Source organism: Amblyraja radiata, chromosome 9, assembly GCF_010909765.2.
Source record: "Amblyraja radiata isolate CabotCenter1 chromosome 9, sAmbRad1.1.pri, whole genome shotgun sequence".
NCBI classification, from domain to species: domain Eukaryota; kingdom Metazoa; phylum Chordata; class Chondrichthyes; order Rajiformes; family Rajidae; genus Amblyraja; species Amblyraja radiata.
The window spans coordinates 27,003,292-27,028,084 of NC_045964.1; the positions used below are offsets into that span (position 1 = coordinate 27,003,292).

At 41.1% G+C, this 24,793-nt stretch overlaps 1 protein-coding gene across 2 annotated transcripts in view; it reads left to right on the forward strand.

The window, feature by feature from the left end:
• Positions 1 to 24,793, forward strand: part of fmn1 (formin 1) — a 313,397-nt gene that overhangs the window by 111,685 nt on the left and 176,919 nt on the right. For both annotated transcript variants that reach the window (XM_033026936.1, XM_033026935.1), the window contains 2 exons: positions 11,713 to 12,569; positions 15,505 to 15,655. In XM_033026936.1, coding sequence (XP_032882827.1) covers positions 11,713 to 12,569; positions 15,505 to 15,655 — 1,008 coding nt within the window. The remainder of the gene's footprint in view (positions 1 to 11,712; positions 12,570 to 15,504; positions 15,656 to 24,793) is intronic.

Genomic DNA, 24,793 nt, shown 5'->3' on the forward strand with positions numbered 1-24,793 from the left:
CCTGATTGGGGCAAACTATTTGAATGTGATATGAGTCTTTAGTGCCTGATCTTGAATTAAGAAATGAGCTTGTATTGCACAAAAGTCCATTTGTTAAGCAGCTTGATTTCTTCAAAGGGTATTTCAACAGGTATGACATAGATCAGCCACAGGTAACCCTTGTCAATAGGAAGGCTAATGGTGATGTTTAGACATTAGGAAGTAACTATCACAACTTAATGAGATTTGTTATAACAGAAACTAAACGTGTGGCATTTTAGTATTTCTTAAAATGTGGCACCAATATTGGTTGAAGTAAGTTAAGTGCAAATTATTTGAGAAATTAGATATTTCGGCAATAAATTATTCAATTATTACCAGTTGAAATTTAACGTCTCTAGGTGCCAGTTAAAAATCAGCCAATTTTGCAGGTTAAATTTGTTTTCAGGGGTACAAGGTTGTTCTTGGCCCAGTTAACACCAGTCTGTGCTGAGGTTGAATCCTCAGTTTTTCAATCTTTAAAATATTTATCTATTTCTACTTTAAATATAATTAGTGATCTGGCCTGCACCTTCTAGAGATTCACCACCCTCTGAGAGAAAAAAAAATCGATGCTCCTCAATTTAAATGACCAACTTATTTTTGCTACGTCCACTTCTTCATGACCTTCGTACTAGTGAAAACATCTCAACATCTACCATATCAAGCCCAGTTAGGATCTTGTATATCTGAATGAGCTCACACATGATTCTTCTAAACTCCCAGGTATATGGACGCAAATTTTCAATCCTTCTTTGGGAGTTTAACCCTCTCCTCCCAAGTGAACCTCCTTCAATGTTACTAGATAATTTTTTTGGGAAGGGGATCAAAATTGTGCATAGTATTCTAGGTGTGGCCCCGCCAAAACCTTGTACAATTGCAACAAAATGTAAACATTCTTAAACTCCAACCCCTTTGCAATAAAGTCCAAAGTGCAATGTCCTCAGTCCTCATCACAAGATGCCCTTGCACCTATTTTCATATCATGAAGAGTCAAGAGTGTTTATTTATCATATGCACTGGGTATGAACCAAAGCAATAAACCTTAATTGCTGCGGAACTAACAACAACAGTAACAAATTTGCAATCAATTATCAGTTATTCTATGTAAACTAGACCATGATGGTACAACAAGTAATGTAAGTAGAGCAACCGTAGCAATACAAAGTCCATAGTGGTCTGTTAGAGTTGTGGTTCAGGCTACGTAGGGTTGCTCAAGAATCTGATGGTTGATGAGAAGAGGCTCTTTCTTGAACATGGACGGAAATGCTTCTCATTCTCCTGTAACTTCCTCCCAGTGATAGCAGTGAGATGAGAACGTGGCCACGATGGTATGGGTCTCAGATGATATTAGCTGCATTCTTGAGGCAGCGTTCCTGTCAATCTCTTCAATGGTGGGGAGATCAGTAGGTAGATAGGTAAGTTCAGAGGAATATAGTCCAGATTTGAATAAATCTGACCTGCTGGTATGGTCGGCATGGAGAAGTTGTACCAATAGGCCTGGTTCCATGCTATTTGACTATAACTCTCTGACACGATCTCATAAATACTTGCCATTTTGTTCTGTTTCTTGAGTTTAACAATTTATCCAGCTTTAATAGCCAATTCAGAATGGTAACAATCTTAACTGGAGCATTACGCAATTTAAATACCATTTTTTCCTCTCCATAAACAAATACGAGCTTTAAGCTCAGTTTTGAATTTTCATCAAAACATTTTATCTCAAATTTTAAAAAGTGGTAGATTTAAATCCTCTTTACTATTAATGCTGTCAAATTATCTCAATATCTACTGACTAGTCTCTGTGTATATTAAAACAACTGCAGGAACCTTAAAACAATTTCAGTATAACTTTGTGAAAATAAAAGAAACAGCAGATGCTGAATCTCTGAAAGAAACATTTGGAAATGTAGATCAAGCCACTTCTGTGGAAAGAGAAGCAGAATTAACCTTTTCTGATCAGAGGCAAGGGTTAAGGTTCGAACAAGGAGCCCTTGACCTGAAACATTAACTCTGTTTACCTTCCCACAGATGCGGTCTGAGTACTTCCACTTTTTGTTTCAGTATAATTTTATCTTGTACTGTATTTTCTAGGATTGGCGATGTGTATGCTCAATTTTCCACTTTTCATGTCAATTATTCAATTTATCTGTGACCTGCCTGTAAATTTGCTATGAAAGTCATTCAATTATGTATGAGCTGTATTGTATTGATATACTGGAGGTTAGGCCTGTAATGTTATTTATGTAATACTCAACTATTGCTGAAAGCAGAATTCTGACGAATGGTCCCAACCAGAAATGTCACCTCTCCAAGTTCTCCAGAGATACAGCCTGACCTGCTGATTTACTCTGGCACTTTGTGTTCTTTATTGCTAAAAGCTGTTGAAACTAGAAGAAGTGATTTGATGTGAAGCTTACCAACAAGATTTTAAACTCCAATTATTGGAAGTTGGAAGAGCTTCAGCAGCTTTTTTCCTTTTGTCTCGTTTAGCGATACTGCACGGAAATGGACATATCAGCCCTGTGAGTCCACACAACCCGGTGATCACCCGTACACTAGTTCTATCTGAAACACTCGGGCCAATTTTTACAGAAGCCAATTAACCCACAAACCTACATGTCTTTGGAATGTGGGAGGAAACCGGAGTGCCTGGAAAAAACCCATGTGATCACAGGGTGAACGTACGAACTCTGCACAGCCAGCACTCGTAGTCAGGATGGAACCTGGGTCTCTGGCGCTGTAAGGCAGCAACTCTACTGCCGTGCCACATGCTGCTCCATGATTTTCCTTCCATTCTAATGAAGGTGTATATGTTTTTGACACTGTGAGAGCCTATGAGACCATTGAAATATTTTTGCATCACCCATGGAGAAAGGGCTGAGTTCCAGAAATGGGATTGCCGTTCAGAAATCCCTTGTATGGAATTATAATGGAAGTGCAAGTGTGATTTGGAAGAAATTGAAATGATGTGAATGCATGCTACAAGGTATTTACTCTCTGAAACAATATTTTAATAAAGGGCTCTTCCTCTGAAGAACACACCACACTGAATCAGCTAGAACAGAACCGTGCCAGTGGTTAAATAAAAACATCCAGCCAAGTTCACTTGCCCAGATACCATTCTCATAAGGTTAGAATATGTTATTTTTCAGCTGTTGGCTCAGGAGAGAACTATTAGTCAACTACAAGCCTCAGGCTGTCTTCTTGAATTTTGTGCCTTTACATTATACCATGTAATCCAGCAATGATCTGAAGATCAGATGCCGGTGCGCTTGAACTCATGCTCTTCTGCTGTACTTGGCATGAAATCTGGAGCTTAATACAGACATAAACTGAGATGTTGGATACATTTAGGATTATTTGAAGGAGGTCACCAAGCTTAATTGTGGTATTTTCTTTGTTAGGTATTTCAAAGTAAATGTATTACTTTTGATTTTTTTACATGTTTACAAACTTTCAAACATTTAAAAAATATATTTGATTTGAAAGACATTTAAAATACTTGAAAAGGACTTTGATAGGAGCAAGCTATAAGAAGGCCACCAGGACAGATGCTTCATGATCTGTTGGCTGAGGTCTGGTAACCACGCACAAACTCTTCTGCTGCATAAGACATCTACAACAGTGTAGATGGAACCAAACTGACCTAGAAAGTGTGAGTGGCTCCAGAAATAGCATGTGGACTGTGTGTCATGGAGTCATTGAGCTCCACGATATGGAAACGGGCCCTTTAGTCCAACGCGTCTATGCCAACCCAGTTGACTAACCAAGCTAGTCCCACTAACCTATATCTGATCTACATCCTTCCAAACCTTTCCTATCCATGTACTTATCGAAGTATCTTTTAAATATCATAATTGTATCTTCCTCTAAAACACCATTATTATGTTGTTCCATATTAGCAGTGCCCCGTGTGTGAAAAGTTAACCCTCGGGTTCCTTTTAAATCTTTCACCTTTGAGATAGAACTAATTCCCTATGGAAAAGACCATGGCATATCTATGCCCCTCATGATTTTATAAACCTCTATAAAATCATCCTTAGCCAGAAACATCATGAATAGTGTCTGGTATTAACAACATACCAGGAATACACTGTATGAAAAATAAGACAGGAGCACAGCAGAGCCATAACATTTAATCCTGTTGTTTGGTTCTCCAAAGAAGAGTTATAGTAACTCCACATTGTTGCGTGGCACTGTCAACTCTTTTATAATCAGCCCTGTCAGATTTGCCAATGGAAAGTGTAATTGTTCATTGAATCTCCAGTTTTTCACTTATCTGAAATAGCCACAAATAACTGAGGGCAAAATAGCGAACATCATTTTTATTGTAATAAGTTTAAAAGTAGACATTAAACATTCTGTTCTCTCCTTCAACAGTGTTTTCGCTAAGTGCTAAATGCATATTTCTTTCTCTTTCATAGAATTATACAATGTCAAAGAAGGCCATTAATATTTCTATTTCGGCTCTATCAAGAGCCATCTTGTTAATCTCTTTGGGCATTTAAGAATAATAAGGGGTAAGCCATTTAGAACGGAGATGAGGAAACACCTTTTCTCACAGAGAGTATTGAGTCTGTGGAATTCCCTGCCTCAAAGGGCGGTTCTCTGGATACTTTCAAGAGAGAGCTAGATTGGGCTCTTAAAGATAGTGGAGTCAGAGGATATGGGGAGAAGGCAGGAACGGGATACTGATTGGGGATGATCAGCCATGGTCACATTGAATGGCGGTGCTGGCTCCAAGGGCCGAATGGCCTACTCCTGCACCTATTGTCTATTGTCATTTAACACATCACTGAAATGAACAACATTTCTCATCTGCAACCTGCTGTTTGTTTTGGGATTTACCTAGTTGGAGAGACAAGAGACTGCAGATGCTGGAGTCTAGAGCAAAGACAAACTGCTGGAAGAACTCAACTGGTCAAGCAGCATCGGTGAAGACAAAGAGATGGCTGGTGATTCTGTCCCTGATGCAGGATTTTGGCCCAAAATGTCGACCATCCCTTTGATTCCACAAATGATGCTTTACCCGATGACCTCTTCCAGCAGTTCATTTTTGCTCCAAATTATATATTTTTATCTGTCAACCAACTCTCATTCAAGTGGATACAATTTCCCCTCATTGAAATACTTCAAATAAAAATTAAATACAATATTTTTTTGGCTTTGGAACAATTTCCACCTCCTTAACTTAATATGTTGACATCTTAAAATAACTGATAATATGATCTTTAACTGGGTTATTGGTTCAGGTGATTTTCCATCCTGCTTGGCAGTACAACATATACTTAACAGTGTGAATAATCAGCTAAATAATTTGCTATGATTACTTTATTTTGCTATTTCAGTTTCCTTCTCAAACTTTGACAGAATAATTAATTAACTCTGTGACAATGCTTCTTCATTATGTAAGATTGTACTTATTTGTGCATCAACTGGAATAAATTGTGCATCTCATCGAACATTTTTCCCTCATCGTTTTTATTTTCTGTCCATTCTAATGCTGGCTATTATGACCATCAGGAAACTGCTCTGTGCCTCCGGCAATTAAGTGTTTCGAGAATGGATGGAGTGCAGGAATGTAGTCAAGTTTCCCCTCTCCCTATAAGCAATCTGCAAAGTGTAATTTAGTGCCACCTCAATGACCTGACCAATTTATAATGGATATAGCTGTAGATCTGCAAGTTGCCACGCAGTGGCGCAATATGTTTATTCATCATCATGTCTCTGTCTTGTCCCACATTTTTTTAAATTACGCTTTTAATGATCCAAGCTACCAATTAAATATTATTTAAATGACCAAGAGATCATTCTACAGTTTCACTGTTTTGTTTTTTTGTTTGAAATTGAACTCTGAGTTCAATTGAATCTCTCGGAGATGTAATTGCTGTCACGAGGATTACTGTTGAAGCCTGTGTGTGAATGGTTTTGATGTCTAAACAAAAGTTTTACTTCAAATACCTACAATGTTTGGAGACTTAATTTTTGCCTCCCCACAATGTGCACAGCACAGAAATAATATTGAGTCAACTTAGAATTTTGTGAAAAATAAATCTTTATCATGGTAACAAATTATTTTGATGTGCATTTAAAATTACCTTGTAATTTAAATGAGCATGCTGATTTCATAGGGCTTGTTCTGTTTGTGAGCTCGTCAAAATAAGGGTTCACTTTCTCAAACAATTGAACAGAGAAGTAGTCATGAGTAACAATTTCTTAATAAATGTCAAAGAATGACCCAACACATTGGAATAACCTCATTCCATTGAGCCTCTTGAAACTCTTTGTTGACGTCATCCAATTAATCCCACTTCCCTACTCTTTATCTATAACATGCTAGTCAAATTTAAGCAAAGCTATGGTTCATATCAAATACGTGTCCTCTGGGATGTCAATCACTTTGGTCACGAAACAGTTTATCTAAAAGCAAGCAATAATATTAGCGCAGAAGTGTTATTTCTCCACAGAAGATGTTAGACCTATAAGTATTTGCGACATCTTCTGTTTTGTTTTATTTCAGATTTCAATCAACTATAGTCTTTTTTTTGTATGCTTGTGATGGTGAAATAACAACGTGTCACACTTAGATGCAGATTTGCTTTTGTTATGAAGGATATTTTCTCACCATTCAATTTAAATTGACTGGCAAATAAATAGGATTATGACATTGTGAGTGCAGAGTGTATTTCTGTGATCTTGCACCAGTTTGTAGGACATTGTGCTGGCCATCCATCCCTTTACAGATCAGAGTAATCAGCATTGCCAACTTCCATGAGTTGTGACAAATCACTGTCAAAATGAATGCCCTTGTTTGTGCAGCAGGCAATGGTGCAGTTATCTTCAAACTGACCTGGACAAAAGCTCGCAATAAGATATATAATGAAGTTTCATGGCATAGATTTCTCTTTTTGCAGCATTGGTTGCTGCCAAGTACTAATCTTACATCAAGATAATTGAACAGCCAAACAAATTGAAGAATTATGGATCGCAAACCAGGAAAGAAAAGCACAAGTGTTCACCTATAGTTTATACATTGTAAAAGTATGAAAAAAACAGAATGTAAAAATATAATATATCTTCTATACTATTACTAAAACTCTCATCTTGTCCTCTTCTGGTTTGCATTGTTTTTAAATTTGAGCAAAAACTGTACCCTCTATCCCTCGGATTTTTTCGCCACCTTACTCACCGTTCTCCTCTGCTCCAAGCGCACCATGTTTTGTTCAGATCGGTGAAATATTACAAAGGTTATTGGTCTGTTATTCGCCGGGACGGCGACGCCCCTTCCAGCACCCGCTGTCAATCTCCGGTGCCCAGAATAAACAAAGAAACATAGAAACATAGAAAATAGGTGCAGGAGAAGGCCATTCGGTCCTTCGAGCCTGCACCGCCATTCAATATGATCATGGCTGATCATCCAACTCAGTATCCTGTACCTGCCTTCTCTCCATACCCCCTGATCCCTTTAGCCACAAGGGCCACATCTAACTCCCTCTTAAATATAGCCAATGAACTGGTCTCAACTACATTCTGTGGCAGAGAATTCCAGAGATTCATCACTCTCCGTGTAAAAAATGTTTTTCTCATCTCAGTCCTAAAAGATTTCTCCTTTATCCTTAAACTGTGACCCTGTAATAAACTGTAATAAAGCTGCAGGAACGGAGTGTGGGCTGTGTTCCGCGGGCGGGGGCTGGCTGTATTTACGGGTGCTGTGAGTGCAACAGGCGCTGAGGACAGGAGCCGCTGAGTGAGCCTGGAGCTGGGGACAGGAGCCGCTGAGTGCTGTTGGAGCCGGGGCCGGGAACCGGTGAGCCCACACACCCCCCTCCCCCACATCCCCCTCCCCAACACGCCCCCCCCCCAACACTCCCCCTCCCCCAATGTGATCAGCCATGATCACATTGAATGGCGGTGCTGGTTCGAAGGGCCGAATGGCCTACTCCTGCGCCTATTGTCTATTGTCTAAAACAAACACGGTCGCAGGAAGAATGTACAAACTCCGTACAGACAGCAGCTGTAGTCAGGATCAAACCCGGGTCTCTGGCACTGTAAGGCAGTAACTCTACCGCTGGTTTATTGTATAAACCCAGTATCTGCAGTTCCTTGTTTCTTCATGAACCCAAGGCCTGGTGAGTTTAGATGTGATTAAAACACCTCAATCCTGTAGAATATCTGCCCCACCCAATGTCAGAATTCCAGGATGCATTCCATATCTTGGGCAATGGCAGGCATAGGAAATATCATCAGATGGAACGGCTTGAGCTGTGAGTTTAGTCCTGGATACTGATGAATACCTTCGACAACTGCAGCAAAGAGACATGACCATGGCACCATAGGTCAGTCAAGGTGAAGAACAATCAAGAGAGTAATAATTATTAAGAATTATGCAGTTAGAGGAATAGAAAGATATTTCTGTGGTTGCAGAAGTACAAGCACCACTGTCTTTCTAAATATATGTTAATGATTTAGACTTGATGGCATAGGCACTATTTACCGATTTGTAACTGACACAAAACTGTGAGGTGCATTGATTGGTAATAAATATAGTAATAGCCTTCAAGGAGATAGAGAAAGATTTGTGGAATAGGCAGGTAGGAGGCAAATAAAATATCCAATATTACATTTGGATGGGATGAAGAAGCAATATAAACTAAAAGGTAAAATTCTGAATGCAGTACAAGAGCATGGAGGTTTGCGGAAATGCTGTACATGCGTAATTCATTGAAAGGGCAGGACAAGACTAAAAAATCGGTTGCAGCGGTCCTGAGTCTCCCGATCGAGGAGGGCGGTCAGTCGCTGGTGTGCATTCGCACCAAGGTGGCGGCTCTCCGCCTCAGGACCTTGCAGAGATACCTGTACTCAGGGCATCCTCCCAGGTGGCACGTGCTGGCAACGCACTTTTTCCAACGGAACCGCTGCCTTCAAGGAGGTACGCGGATCCCGATGGTGGGGGTCAACCGTGCGGTCCTGATGGGGATGCCTGGCTTCTACAGGGACTTGTTGAGAGTCTGGAACCTGGTTGCCATTGACCAGGCCCCACCTCCACCGGCGGAGGGTGACGGCCCGGGCTTGAGAGCAGCCGGTCCCTGTCCCGCCCCATCGGGTGACCGGGGGGCTCAAACGTGTGGAGTACTGGTGGTTGAGCAAGCCCCCGCTCAGCCGGAAGTACTCATCGGACCAAGGCGCCGTAATCCATCCCGGGAGCCGGTCCCACACAATTTGAGCCGCCTTTCCTCGACACCCTTCGTCTCCCTCCGAGACGCAGGGAGGCGTGTCCTGTACAGGCTCCTCCTCCACACCCTGCACTTCCTCGCCCTGGTCCACCGTCCGGACACCAAGTGGCGGTCGGTGTTCCCTTCCGGTCGCGAGGGGGGCCCCCGGTGGGGGTCCCTCTACGCAGGGATTCTCCCCCTCTACATTGGGGACCTGGGGTGGAGGGTATTGCACCGAGGTGTTCCCTGCAACCTGTTTCTCTCGCGGTTCACAGACTCGCCAGCCGCCTGCCACTTTTGCGGGCTGGAAGAAACTGTGTACCACGTGTACATGGAGTGCGTGAGGCTGCAGCCATTGTTTCAATACCTAAAGGGGCTGCTCCTTGCCTTCTGGCTGCATTTCTCACCCACCATCCTCATCTTTGGACACCCTGTGCGTAGGGGAGAGGGTAGGGCTGAAGATGTCCTGGTTGGGTTGCTCCTGGGCCTGGCCAAGCTGGCGATCCGTGAGTCAAGGCGCCAGACAGTGGAGGGCTCTACCCGAGCCGGCTGCATGCCCCTTTTCCGGGGTTACGTCCGTGCCCGGGTGCGGATGGAAAGGGAATACGCCCTGTCTACGGGCACCCTGAGGGAGTTCCGCGACCGCTGGGCACCGAGGGGGGTTGAATGTATCCTTGACAAGGATTGTAATATAGTTGTTTAGCAGTTGCTTACATATTTGTTCATCTTGTATTATGGTGGTGTTTTGTTTTATTGTATTGTAAATACAATTTTAATATTTGAATAAATATTTTTGATTTAAAAAAAATAAAAAATAAAAAAAAAAAAGACTAAAAAATCGGTAAGAAAATATCTTGGATTTTATAAATTGACGCATAGTGTACAGATACAAAGAAGTCATTATAAATTGTTATAAACCATTGGTTTCATCACAACTGGCATGTTGTATCCAGGAATGGACTCTACATTTTAGAAAGGATGTGAAGGCTTTGGATAGAATGCAGAACAAATATGTCAAAATGATTCCAGGGCTGAGAGACTTCAGTTTACAGAGAGACCGTAAAAGCTTGTATTGTTTACCTTGGAAAAGAGTAATTTGCAAGAGTATTGGATGATGGTATTTACAAGCATGAAGGTTAAAAGATAGTTGATGGAGAAGTGAAGAACTGAGGATTGCAGAATGAAGGTCATTGGCAAAAGAACCAAAAGTGACAGGAAGAAATTAGTTTGTTGAACAGGGAATGTATACGTGCACGGCTAAGGATGCTAATGGATGCAAATAAAATAAAGGCTTTCAAAAGAGAGCTATATAGGTCTTTGAAAGGAAAGAATTCATATGGTTATCGGGAAAGGGGAGGCAATTGGACTAGCAGGATTGTTTTTCCATAGAGCTAATACTAACTTGACAACTAAGTGAAGAGGGATCTCACTTGCATGACCTTTGATCACTTTGCTGAATTTAAATTGTGGCAAAACTGATTTCTCCAGCTTTAGGTTGTTGTCTGAAACTATACTTGATCCCAATATGGGCTGCGGCAGACCAAGACCATCTTTGGAGTTTTGCAACAAAACAATTCTCTCTGAATTTTCTTCCTGTGGTTATCTCTTCCCATTCTGGTGCTACAGCAGTTGTAGTAATACCGCAGGACACCTTAATTCTCCTTCCCATTCCCACACTGAACCCTCTGTCCATGGACCTCTCCACTGCCAGGGTGAGGCCACAATCAAAATCAGAAACAGCACCTCATATTCTACATGGGTAATCTACACCTGACCCATATCCCCTCTATCCTTTTCTATCTCCTTCAATTTCCTCTGGTTTTTGCACACTCTCTGTTCTTCCCATGATAACCCTCAGCCCCTATTATCCTGTTTCTGCACCCCCCCCCCCCCCCCATCATCTTCCACCGTCCTTATTTTGTTCCACTCTTTCTTTCCTTGTTGAATACACAATCTGCAGTCCTTTGTTATCTCCCTAGCTCCTTCACTCTCTGTTGCTCTCTCCACCCTTCCTCCCTCTACCCATGCCTGACTCTTATTAGCCAATCATCCACTCCCCAGCAGAATCCCACCATCCTGCCCATTTTTTCCCTTCCACTCTTTCAGACCAAGTAAAGGGTCTCAACCCAAAACGTCAACTGTCCATGTCCCTCCACAGTTGCTGCTCAGTCTGCTGACAACAGCTCTCCTTTTTTGCCACAGATCTGCAGTTTATTGTCAAAGTAATACCAATACGACCTGTGGTTTATTTTTATGAATGATTAATTCCGGGAAACTTGCTTTGACTCGGCACGGGCAAAACTTGTGCATAGACCAAATTTAGACAGTAAAGTGGCACAGGAAGGAAATATGGTTATTCAAATAGAATGTCAAACTGCTTGTAAAAATTAAGCAAGCAATCTCAAATTAAGTCAAAAGCATAATTATATGTGTTGCATCAGTGTACAATAGCATTAATTTATATTCTGTTTCCTAACAGCAAGAATTTGAGTTTAAACTTTTCCATATCCGTGGGGAACATGCTGAAGCAATATCCAAGTTTGAAGAAACCATTGCACAACTGAAAAATAACTTGGAAAATAAAACAAGAGAGGGAAAATCTGAAACAAGAGATGTTTCTGTTTCCACTGTTGATGATCTTGTGCCAAAGACATTTCGCAATGTTTGCATTCAGACTGATAGAGAAACATTCATGCATCTGAACCAAGAAGACAGCAGAACATCCAGAAGTAACCTAAGTATCCCAGGGAAGCTGAGTCTTGCTTCCTTGAACTTGAATGGCCAGTCAACTCAATCCCAAAAGACGACAAATGATGAATCTTCATGGTCTTCACAAACCTCAACTTCACAAGTCTCAGAAACTCAGCCTGCTCTATCTCCATCATCAGTCCCATTGTCAGACCATGCTCAATGTTTGACGACACCACTCCCTGGCTCTGCACCTCCCATTCCACCTCCTCTCCCTGGGTCTGCACCCCCCATTCCACCTCCTCTCCCTTTCTCTGGAATTCCTCCTCCACCTCCGCTCCCTGGCTCTGGACCTCCCCCTCCACCTCCACCCCCGCTCCCGGGCTCTGTACCTCCACCTCCACCTCCACCTCCGCTCCCTGGCTCTGTACCTCCACATCCACCTCCACCTCCGCTCCCTGGCTCTGGACCTCCCCCTCCACCTCCGCTTCCTGGCTCCGGACCTCCACCTCCACCATTCCCATTTGGAAATCCAAATTCCACAAACTTCAGCTCGACTAAAGACAGAGATGCAAGGAAACCTATAGTTGAACCTCGTCTTCCAATGAAGCCCTTATATTGGACAAGAATTCAGCTAAAGGATTCCAGGTATTGAAAATAAAAGCCTGTTTTGACATTTAAACACAGACATACATTTATTTTAACATTCCATATTCACATATAATGGGAAGGCAAATAGGCTAATTAATATATTCACAATTGGGTAGTTTTTCAAGTCTGAAGCCCAGTGTCTTTGTTATCCAACACATTCAACTTTTCAAATTTCTTTAGCAATTTACAATGGCCAAATTACTGTAAATCACTGTTTTCAATCAATGCCAGGTGGATTTTTTATTAATTGAAATGAACTTGATCTTAAACTTTATTTATATAGGCTATAAAAGTGCATCAACCAATAGAATGAGTAGAAAACTAGTAAAATATAATTGGATGCCTGAATATGTGCACTATATACATGATTGATTTTCAACTCTCAGAAATAGCTTCTCTCAAAGCCTCTTAAATGGGCAACATGTGATACTTAGTAGGGCCCTTTCCCCTGACTGTCTGAAGAAGGGTCTTGATCCGAAACATCACCTATTCCTTTTCTCCAGAGATGCTGTCTGACCCACTGAGTTTTTTGTGTCTATCTTTGTTTTAAACCAGCAACTGCAGTTCCTTCCTACATATTTATGTTGCTCCTCTGCTTATTCCTTGATAATACCTAGCGTTGTACTATAAATAAGTTACAAATGGCAAATAGAATATTCCTGTGGTTACCCAACTGCCCTTCCTTATGTAAGAGATCCAGTGAGAAAATGCTGTTGGTTTTGTTTTCATTCTTCAAAAATGGTCAAAAAGGTGCTAACATATATCTCATTAATAATGGGATTAAAAGTACATGAAAATACTCCAGAGTTGAGATAGACAAAAATGCTGGAGAAACTCAACGGGTGAGGCAGCATCTATGGAGCGAATGAAATAGGCGACGTTTCGGGTCGAGACCCTTCTTCAGACTGATGTGAGAGTGGGGCGGTGGGGGGGGGGGGGGGGGGGGGGGTGGAGAAGAAGAAAGGAAGAGTCAGAGACAGTGGGCTGAGGAAGAGCTGGGAAGGGGAGGAGAAAGCAGAGACTACCTGAAATTGGAGAAGTCAATGTTCATACCGCTGGGGTGTAAACTGCGCAAGCGAAATATGAGGTGCTGCTCCTCCAATTTACGGTGGGCCTCACTCCGGCCATGGAGAAGGTCCAGGACAGAAAGGTCGGATTCGGAATGGGAGGGGGAGTTGAGGTGCTGTGCCACCAGGAGATCAGGTTGGTTATTGCGAACCGAGCGGAGGTGTTGGGCGAAGCGATTGCCAAGCCTAAGCTTGGTCTCACTCATGTAGAGCAGCTGATGCCTAGAGCAGCGGATGCAATAGATGAGGTTGTAGGACGTGCAAGTGAACCTCCACCGCACCTGGAAAGACTGCTTGAGTCCTTGAAAGGCGTCAAGGGGGGAAGTAAAGGGGCAAGTGCAGCATTTCCTGCGGTTGCAAGGGAAAGTACCAGGGGAGGGGGTGGTTTGAGTGGGAAAGGACGAATTGACCAGAGAGTTACGGAGGGAGTGGTCTCTGCGGAAAGCAGACAGGGGAGGAGATGGGAAGATGTGGCCAATGGTGGGATCCCATTGGAGGTGGCGAAAATGTCGGAGGATTATTTGTTGTATGTGACGGCTGGTAGGGTGGAAGATGAGGACAAGGGGGACTCTGCCCTTGTTACGAGTGGGGGGATGGGGAGTGAGAGCAGAGTTACGGGGTATAGAAGAGACCCTGGTGAGAGCCTCATCTATAGTAGGAGGGGAACCCCCATTCCCTGAAGAATGAGGACATCTCCGATGCCCTGGTTTGGAACACCTCATCCTGGGTGCAGATGCGGCGTAGATGGAGGAATTGGGAGTAAGGGATGGAGTCCTTACAGGAAGCAGGATGGGAAGAAGTGTAGTCCAGATAGCCATGGGAGTCAGTGGGTTTATAGTAGACCCAGAGTTGAGATACCTCTGTTGCAAATCTATGGAGCATAGCAGGAAAGAGTTAGGGCTAATATTTATTTTACCAACTATTTTTCTGATCATCTTAGTGATCATGATATTATGTGCCTAATTTTCATTTGGGAATGGAATATATGGATGTAGGTCTATGTAGGATTTTGATATGTGTAATGTGCTAGAATAAGGCTTGATATTGCTCAAAGACGATCCTAATCCCAAATTCTCCTTTTATCTGTTATCTCTGTGTGTACCGCCATTCAGAAAGCAATTGCGATCATGAATTTATCTTGAGAAAGTGGCAAATCTACCAGCAAAACATACATAAGACTGGGCCACTTCAAAACCAACAAAAGTCTTTGGGTAAACAAGGGTGAGGATGGACATCAGATGGAGAGGAGTGGAAGTGTGCCCTCTTTATTACATAGGACTTACAATAGTACAGCCGTGAAACGCACCTAAGGCCCAGCATGTCTATGTTGAACATGCTGCCAATCAAACAAATCCCATCTTTGAGCACATGCTATGTATCCTTATGCCTGTCTCCTCTATTCCCTATCTGTTCATATGTCTATCTAATTGTCCCTTAAGCATCCTTACAGTTTAGTGTGAAACAGGTATTCTTTGCACATGCAAAGAAAACTTGATTGCCTGTTTTAGGTGTATATGGTACGTGCTAATGTATCTTTACCAATATGATATCTTTACCAATATGATATCAATTAATTTCTGTGCTTGCATGTTTCAGATTGTAGTTTTTTTCAGTTGGCCCACTGATTTAAATAATTTATTGAGATTAAAGTTTAAATCAAGCCAAACATCTTTCTGAATGCAACTAAATATAAGTTTACGTAAAGGTTTGTGTTGTAGTTTAAGATTTTGTTGGTTTTATGTTTCCAGCTACAACACTTGCAAATGTTTACACTTGCAAAATGTTCACTTGCAATGCCTCTATCTTATTGGTTAGCTACTATAGGTCCAGTGACTTGTAAATAATAATTTACTTTATTATTGTAGAAATGCTGAAGTGTCAACAATTTGGGAATCATTGGAAGAACCTAGCATCCAAGATGCTGAAAAATTTGAGGAACTCTTCTCTAAAGCAGCAATTAAGGAAAAAAAGAAGCCTTTATCAGACACCTATCAAAAGACAACCAAAACAAAAAAGGTTGGTTATTTTTTTTATTGTAGAGAATGAGTTCCTTAACATCCTGAACAGTAAGTATAGATCTACATGACAATCAATTATAACACAAATATTTTAAGATATCAGTGGTATGAAACCACTAAGAATCACATTAAATTAGAATAACATAAAAATTCATTCTTTAAGTTAACACGCCACCATGTTAATTTTTCGCAATGTTTTTTCACCTCGTGAAATTTTCATCCTTACATTTCTGCTTGAGCTTTTATTTTTTATCAAGGAAATGTTTGTCATTGCATATCCATTCTGTCAGTCTGAAATTGCTGGCAAATGAGAGCATATCAGAAATTAAACACAGGCATGAAAAGTAATTTACTCTGCTTTAACAAGGTATCATATAAGGTATTTAACATAGTATTGCGTACAGTTTTGGTCTAATCTGAGGAAATACATTCTTGCCATAGAGGGAGTACAGAGAAGGTTCACCATTCCTGAGATGTCAGGACTTTCATATGAAGAAAGACTGGATAGACTCGGTTTGTACTCGCTAGAATTTAGAAGATTGAGGGGGGATCTTATAGAAACTTACAAAATTCTTTGTTGGGGAAGTCCAGAACAAGGGGTCACAGTTTAAGGATAAGGGGGAAATCATTTAGGACCGAGATGAGAAAAACATTTTTCACACAGAGAGTGGTGAATCTCTGGAATTCTCTGCCACAGAAGGTAGTTGAGGCCAGTTCATTGGCTATATTTAAGAGGGAGTTAGATGTGGCCCTTGTGGCTAAATGTATCAGGGGGTATGGAGAGAAGGCAGGTACAGGATACTGAGTTGGATGATCAGCCATGATCATATTGAATGGCGGTGCAGGCTCGAAGGGCCGAATGGCCTACTCCTGCACTTATTTTCTATGTTTCTATGTTTCTATCCTTGCCCCAATCTCCAAACAGTTGCCTCCACTGAACAATTATATTAAAATAGAAAATGCAGGAAATACTCAGCAAGTTAAGTAGCATCTGTTGAGAGAGAATATTTGTTCCTTGCAGATTAGAAGAACAAGGGATGATCTTTTTCAAACATATAAGCATACCATACACTTAGTTTGCTTATGTTGCTACTTTCAATGAGTTATGGACGGACCACAGGATCCCTCTGTACAACAATGCTGTTAAGGATATTACTATTAATTTACCCATTCCTATTACATTCGACCTCCCAAATTGCAGCAATTCACACCTGTTTGAATTAAACTCCACCTGCTATTTCTCCACCCATCACTGTAGCTGATCTATATCCCACTGTATACTTTGACAGCCTTCCTGAGTCTGAGACTCCAGCAATCTTGGTGTCATCTGAAAACGTACTAATGAGCCTGTCCCACAAGCGACTTTTTAGGCGACTGCAGGAGATTATGCGATCGCCACATGGTCGCCACATGTTCTCGGGGAGTCGCCTTCATGGTCGTGAGGAGTTCCTGCATTCTGGGAACTAGTCGCTGCCTCATTATGGCCGCCGCAAATTTTTCAACATGTTGAAAAATTTGGGGCGACCATGATGAAGCTGCCATGGAGAGTAGTGAGAATTCTTGTGCCATAGGTGGGTTTCCAGGAGGTCCTAGTGATTTGCCAGGAGGTCGAAGGTTCTCGTAGGTTTGTGTAGGTTGTAGCCGGTGCTGACCGGTGAATTTCATTGGCTCATTGGGGAAAAAAAACGTAGGCAGTAGTTTTCAGAACCAAAGATAACCAACCGATAATGTTAAATGTCTGCCAAGCTTCACAGTCATGTATCTCTGGCTTCTTAAAGTTGTCTCCACTCCTTTTCCCCCCCTCTCCCCTTCTCTTTTAAAGGACTTACCGTACACTGTGCACAGCCGTCTTAATTGCAGCGCCAACCTTCCTGTTCATCGCGGTCTGTGTCTGTATCACGTTGACTTTGCACCGTGTGAATTTCACTCACCCCCCCTTTGCCCTGCCCCCCGCCTGCATAACGTGCTGGTGAAGGAAGCGAAGTGTGTGTGTTCCACTCTCAGTCGCTGTTCCAGTTGCCGGTTTTTCAGGTGACTGCCGGCAACTTGATTAAACAATCTTCCAGATGTACTAATGACACAAACAATCTGACACAAACAATCTTCCTGATGTACTAGTGGCGAGAGGATCTGGGGTGCGGAGGAACTGAAGCAAATCCACATTAGGCATGAAATGGTGTTGGGTAGACTGATGGGACTGAAGGCTGATAAATCCCCAGGGCCTGATGGTCTGCATCCCAGGGTACTTAAGGAAGTGGCTCTAGAAATCGCGGATGCATTGGTGTTCATTTTCCAATGTTCTATAGATTCAGGATCAGTTCCTCTGGATTGGACGGCAGGAGAGAGAAAACAGGGAATTATAGACCTGTTAGCCTGACATCGGTGGTGGGGATGTTGCTGGAGTCAATCATAAACGATGAAATAGCAGCACATTTGGGTAGCAGTAACAGGATCGGTCCGAGTCAGCATGGATTTATGAAGGGGAAATCATGCTTGATTAATCTTCTGGAATTTTTTGAGGATGTAACTAAGAAAATGGACATAGGGGAGCCAGTGGATGTAGTGTACCTGTACTTTCAGAAAGCATTTGATAAGGTCCCATATAGGAGATTAGTGGGTAAAATTAGAGCACATGATATTGGGGGTAGAGTGCTGACATGGACAGAAAATTGGTTGGCAGACAGGAAACAAAGAGTAGAGATTAATGGGTCCCTTTCAGAATGGCAGGCAGTGACTAGCGGGGTATCGCAAGGCTCGGTGCTGGGACCGCAGCTATTTACAATATACATTAATGATTTAGATGAAGGGATTCAAAGTAACATTAGCACATTTGCAGGTGACAGAGCTGGGTGATAGTGTGAACTGAGGGCAGGATGCTATGAGAATGCAGGGTGACTTGGACAGGTTCGGTGAGTGGGCAGATGCATGGCAGATGCAGTTTAATGTGGATAAATGTGAGGTTATCCACTTTGGTAGCAAAAACAGGAAGTCAGATTATTATTTAAATGGTGTAAAGTTGAGAAAAGGAGAAGTACAACGGGATCTGGGGGGTCCTTGTTCATCAGTCAATGAAAGTAAGCATGTTGAGGGAGTGCAGCGTAGGTTTACAAGGCTAATTCCCGGGATGGCGGGACTGTCATATGCTAAGAGAATGGAGCGGCTGGACTTGTATACTCTGGAATTTAGGATGGGAGGGGAGCTTATTGAAACATATAAGATTATTAAGGGTTTGGACACGCTAGAGGCAGGAAACATGTTCCCGATGTTGGGGGAGTCCAGAACCAGGGGCCATAGTTTAATAATATGGGGTAAGGCATTTAGAACGGAGATGAGGAAACACTTTTTCACACAGAGACTTGTGAGTCTGTGGAATTCTCTGCCTCAGAGGGCGGTGGAGGCCGGTTCTCTGTATACTTGCAAGAGAAAGCTTGATAGGGCTCTTAAAGATAGCAGTCAGGGGATACGGGGAGAAGGCAGGAACGGGGTACTGATTGTGGATGATCAGCCATGATCACATTGAATGGCAGTGCTGGCTCGAAGGGCCGAATGGCCTACTCCTGCACCTATTGTCTATTGTCTATTGACAGTCACTGGCAGTCGCCTAAAAATTTGCCGAAATGTGACAGGCCCATAGCTAACCCATTTACATCCAAGTTTATATCACAAACAACAGAATTGCAGCAGGACTACTGGTCACAGACCTCCAGCCAGATTAGCATCCTCATCAACCATAACCCTGATATGAGTAAGACGGTTCTGAATCCAAATCACCAAGTCACCATGGATCCCATGGATCTTGATTTTCTGGATCCTCTCCAATAGCTTTTCAATCACTGCTGTGAGGGACACTGGCCTATAATTTCTTGATATGCTGACCATTTTTTATAAAGTTGAACAATTGAAAATCAAGTAGTCCTGATGGTTTCTAAAATATGTTTGCCTATAAATGTAGATTGCAGATACAGATGTTGATGCTTCTGTTAATTTCATAAACCTTTCAAGGCATTATTCAAAAATAGAAATTTCATTTAAATTTCCAGCATCTGCAAAAAATCCAAATCTGATGAAACATCAGTAACCTGAGATATTAACTCTTTTTCTCTGTTAATTTCAGATTTCCACCATTTGCAGTTTTTGTCTTTTCCTGAATCTTGTCTTTTCTTAGTTGATATATTGACAGATAACAATCTTGTATCCTCCAGATTTGACCTGGAAGTTCTTTTGCAACTGCACATTTTTATTGAGTGATAATATGCCAACAAAAAAATTAATAAAACATAAAACAATCTAAAATTACAAAATAATAACATCTGCACTTTTAATAAAATTGTGATGTTGGAGAACGAAGAGCAATATTACACTGCATGTGGGATTTCACTCCATAAATCCAAAGCTACATTTCATATTCAACAGATGAAACCAATCGACTGCATAATGTTATAAATTGGATCAAGATGAACCTCATTGTCTCCTCTTGGATTGTGATAGTATGACTGAATAATTTTATTTTGTATCTGTTGTGGGTGGAAACTGTATGGAAATGGCAGTGGAAGGAGAAGTACACAGGAACATAATTTTAATTCTGTGACCCACAGTTGATCCTGATTTTAAGGCAAAAGTCATGCCTGTTGTTGCAATATTTGGGATGGGCATCTGTATATTTAACACAATAGCAAATGAAGGAGATGCAGCTTGTAACACAATGGCAAATAAAGGAGATACATCTATAGTGGCCCCTTAAAGTGAAAGGCAAAATCTCAGTGATGATCTCTAAATTATTTTTTGGGAATTGGCTAACCTTGATTGCTAAAACCTATAGGAGAATCAAGACCTGTAATGCAGAAATTTACAGCTAAGTAACACATTTTTAAGTATTTTATTTTTATTCTATCTGTGGATGTCACTTAGCTTCACACAAGATCACACATGGGGAGATTTTCTGATTTACCTCATCCTCTGTTCGCAGTTCTCAGGTGCTGATGTGAAAATACTCCTGGATGCAGTTATCATGGACCAGAAGTAACACAGGAAATTCCAGGAGCATTTATTAAATGAGACATCACAGCCCATTCCACCACTTAAATACTTAAATAGTTGCTGTAACATATGACTCCATAGCCCCAATTTCTCCTTCCCACGTCTTGCAACACAATCACTCTTTCAAATTACTAAACACCTTCCACAAAACAAGACAAACAAGTGGAGAAATGAGGAACTGCAGCTGCTGATCTGCAAAAAGAGACACAAAGTGCTGGAATAACTCTTCAGTCTGAAGAAAGGACCCAATTTAAAATGTCACCTATCCATGTTTTCTAGAGACGCTGACTGACCTGCTGAGTTACTCCACTGCTTTGTGTCTTTTTTAAACAACCATGTGTTTTGTCCTCTCCATGACTATTCGATTATCACCACCATATTAGCACCCTTGCTTCATTTATTCAAAGCTCCATCAATAAATAAACAGCAAGTAAATGGACATTCTGTTTTGTTAGTCACATCTGAATACGACTATCAGCATATTCTTTCTTAAAGAAATAAAAAAGGGAATTCTGCAAATCTGAAATAGTTGCAAAGAATGGAAATACTCAGCAGGTTAGAATATATCTCTGAACAGAGAAATTGAGTAATGGTTAAGGTCACTGGCATGTCCTTAGATCTTTCATAACATTAATCTACCCATTTCATGAAACCATGGGTTTGCCATGCCTTACATAATATAATTTGTGAGTCAAAGATGGTTCCCGAGGCACTTCGCTCCCAGCAGGAAATCAATACTGATTGCATACTTTGTGCCTGCTACTACACGACCTGGTTCAACTCACTTATTCTGCTTCTGTGGTGGTCTCATGGGAACCTCCTTCATGAGTTTGTTCTCATCTGACCTAGGTTCTACATCCACGTCCTGTGCCTTTGCTACAGGGTCCATGGGGAGAGTGTAAAGATACTTGGGGACCACCCTCATGTGTAAGCAGGAACTACAGGACCCTTTCCTTCTCTCCAGAGATGCTGCCTGTCCCACTGAGTTGCTCCAACTTTTTGTGTCGATCACCCTCATAGGGTTAAGGACTGAGAGTTGAGGGGAAGGAAAAATTCCGACTGTGTAACTCCATTGCTATTGTTTTGACACTAGCCTACTTCTGACCAGATGGCTACAGTTTGACCATTTTCCATGCAGGAAGAAAATATGAAATCATAAGCTACCTAGACTTAACCTTAAAGTGAGTAAAGAGTTAAATATTGTCCTGTAAGAATATGTAATAAAGATTAATTCTTGGGAATTGTGTGAACTGAACAATGAGGTACAGGGTTATTCAAGTCGATCAGAACAGGCAAGAGTTGTTCTTTTGGGCTGGGTAACAAACACAGGATGTCATATTAGTATAGTCCTTTTACTAAATGAAGGGTTATTTCTCGACATTTTACTCTAAGATGTAATAAAGATCAGAACTTGCGAATTATGCGACAGAACAACGAGGTGTAGGGCTTTTTTTATTTTTATTTTTATTTTTATTTTTTTATTTATTTATTAGAAGTAGACATATTATAAAATGTAGTTACATATTATAGTTAAAAAAAAAACTTTTCATATACATCATACGAGGTGTAGGGCTTTTAAAGTGGGTTATAATGTACCAGAGGTGTTATTTTGAGGGCAGGGCAATGAACGCAGGGTGTCATATCAGAATTGCCTTTTGCCAAAATGCAGTGTGAAGGGTTATTTCTAGTCGTGTTGCCCTATGATTTTAAAACATATTCTGATGCCTACGGTATGCTTAGAAGAAAAGGAGGTTTACTTTTACCTTTGCCTTTTACTTTGCCTGCTCTGCAAATTATTTTTATGGCTTTGACTTTGATTTCTGGTGGGACCTGAAACTGTTTTTACATAAATGTGCATATTTAACAATAGTCTAAACAGTTTCACCAAATGTAGATTAATGAATGAATTGGCATCCTTAAATAATGTTCTTTTATGAGCTACTTCTAAATATGATTAAAAGCATTTCCAAAATTCAATTTGTGCCATTTGTGTCATAAAGTTGAAGCATTAAGGAATATTGAGAATATCATTAACTTTGTAAAGCCATTTACTTTTATTTTCTCCTCTCAAAACTATTATTTTCTATTAATTTTATAGCTCACAGAGATTACCAGTAATCCAAATGTGTTTATAAAGCTTGCGACATTTTGAGATAAATCCAGACTTCTAACTAATATTTCATTAGTGATTAGATGCTGTCTTTCATTGGTATTTCTGTAGTTTATAAAATAATGTTGTTTCTGAAGAACATGATTCTTATCTATGCCAGCCACATGGTGTCAGTGCACTTTCACATCAACTTCACTGGATCAAACTTGGTGGCCTCCAAAAGCCCCACTGGTTACTTTTATTGAACACACTTGAATTATGTTATCATATTGATGCAAACTTTAAATCATGTTGATTCTACTTAAAGTTAATATGAGCTGCATGTAAAGACACAGCTAGTTTGAATAGTTTTATTATGATATCACGTCTTCTTAAAAACATCGAACAGACTGGAATCCTGATCTATGTAACTCGCAGTGCAAATTGATGATAATGCATTGAGAGAAATAAGACATCTGGCGCCTGAGTAAGCAGTGCAAATACATTTAAGAACCATTTAAGGATTGGGAAATAAATGCACAAAAGAATGAGAAAGATGGTTAATTAAAGGGACAACATCTAACCAAGTGCAATGAGAGGAGGAAAGATTAATAGGAGAGAAGGAATAGAAATGTTTAGAAAGACAATTTAAAGGTTATTTTTTCTGAATCTCACTGAAAAGTTTGATACAGGAAGGGATGTGACCCCACATTCACAAGAGTTGATTTTTAGGACCGGAGTGGTTGTTTGGCAGTAGTTCATACTTAATATTTGTTGAAAAAAATCCAATGGTTTATAATGCAAGACATAACTTTCTTTCGGGGGTTTGAAATAATAAGTATATAACATTTAGGCCAAACAGAGAGGCTGATTGAGATGCCTTTGTCCACATACACCCGAAATGTGTAGATGGATAGCTGGCAGTTTCCACTTCCTGATGCCTCTGATTTCTGCATGAGCAGAGTCAAAAGCAGTAGCCAGAGGCATCACGCTGCAAGTTCCATGCCAGACATTCATTTGACTGTCCACTTCGCTCCTGGACAGCACTAAACGATCTATCCTCTGGAATAAGGTAAATGCATACAGGTGCTTTCCTTTTTTTTTACTATATCGTAATGCATAATAATTTATTAGTGGTATAATATTCTCCTAATTTGTTTAAGGTGAGGGGGCAATTTATGGTGAGTGGTGCAAAGTGAAAAGGAGATGTTGCAGGGCAAGTTTTCTTTTTACACAAAAAGGCGGTGAGTGCCTGGAATGCGCTGCTGGGGGTGGTGGTTGAGGCATATATGACAGTGACATTTAAGAAACTTTTGGATATGCATATGGATTTGCAGGTGATGGTGGGACATGGCTTATGTGCAGGCAGTTACGGGTTGGTTTTGGCAACATGTTCAGCTCAGGTATTGTGGGCCAAAGGACCTGTTCTTGTGCTATATTTTTCTATGTTTTATGTTCAATGTTTTTAAATTGTAAAATAATTATAACTATGTGAAAAGGTCTGAAATATCCCTGACTGTCAAATGTATTTAAAGAAACATTGGTAAAGCTTTGTCAATTGTGGACCTATCATGGCTATCAGGGGTTGACACCTCAGATTAAAATGCTTGAGACGTGCTAGTCACTCAGATCTTACAGAGCCTCTGCAGGTGGCTGGGGACTGCAGGCAGCAGCGCAAAACACCAGCTGGATCTGCAATGATCCAGCTCAACATGAATTATAAAGCAGTATAACCTGAAGAATAAGTGTTGGACAGTTATCTCTGGGGTAGCACAGTAAGGTAGCTGGTAGAGCTGCTGCCTCACAGTACTAGAAACTTGGACTGTCTGTGTGGAGTTTGCACGTTCTCCATGAGACCATGTGGGTTTCCTCTGCTGCTCAAGTTTTCTCCCACATTCTGAAGGTTGGGAAGTTAATGGGATTAATGTAGGATTAATATGAATGGGTAGTTGATGGTCAATGTGTCCTTGATGGGCTGAAGACCAGTTTCCGTGTTAAATCACTCTGTGA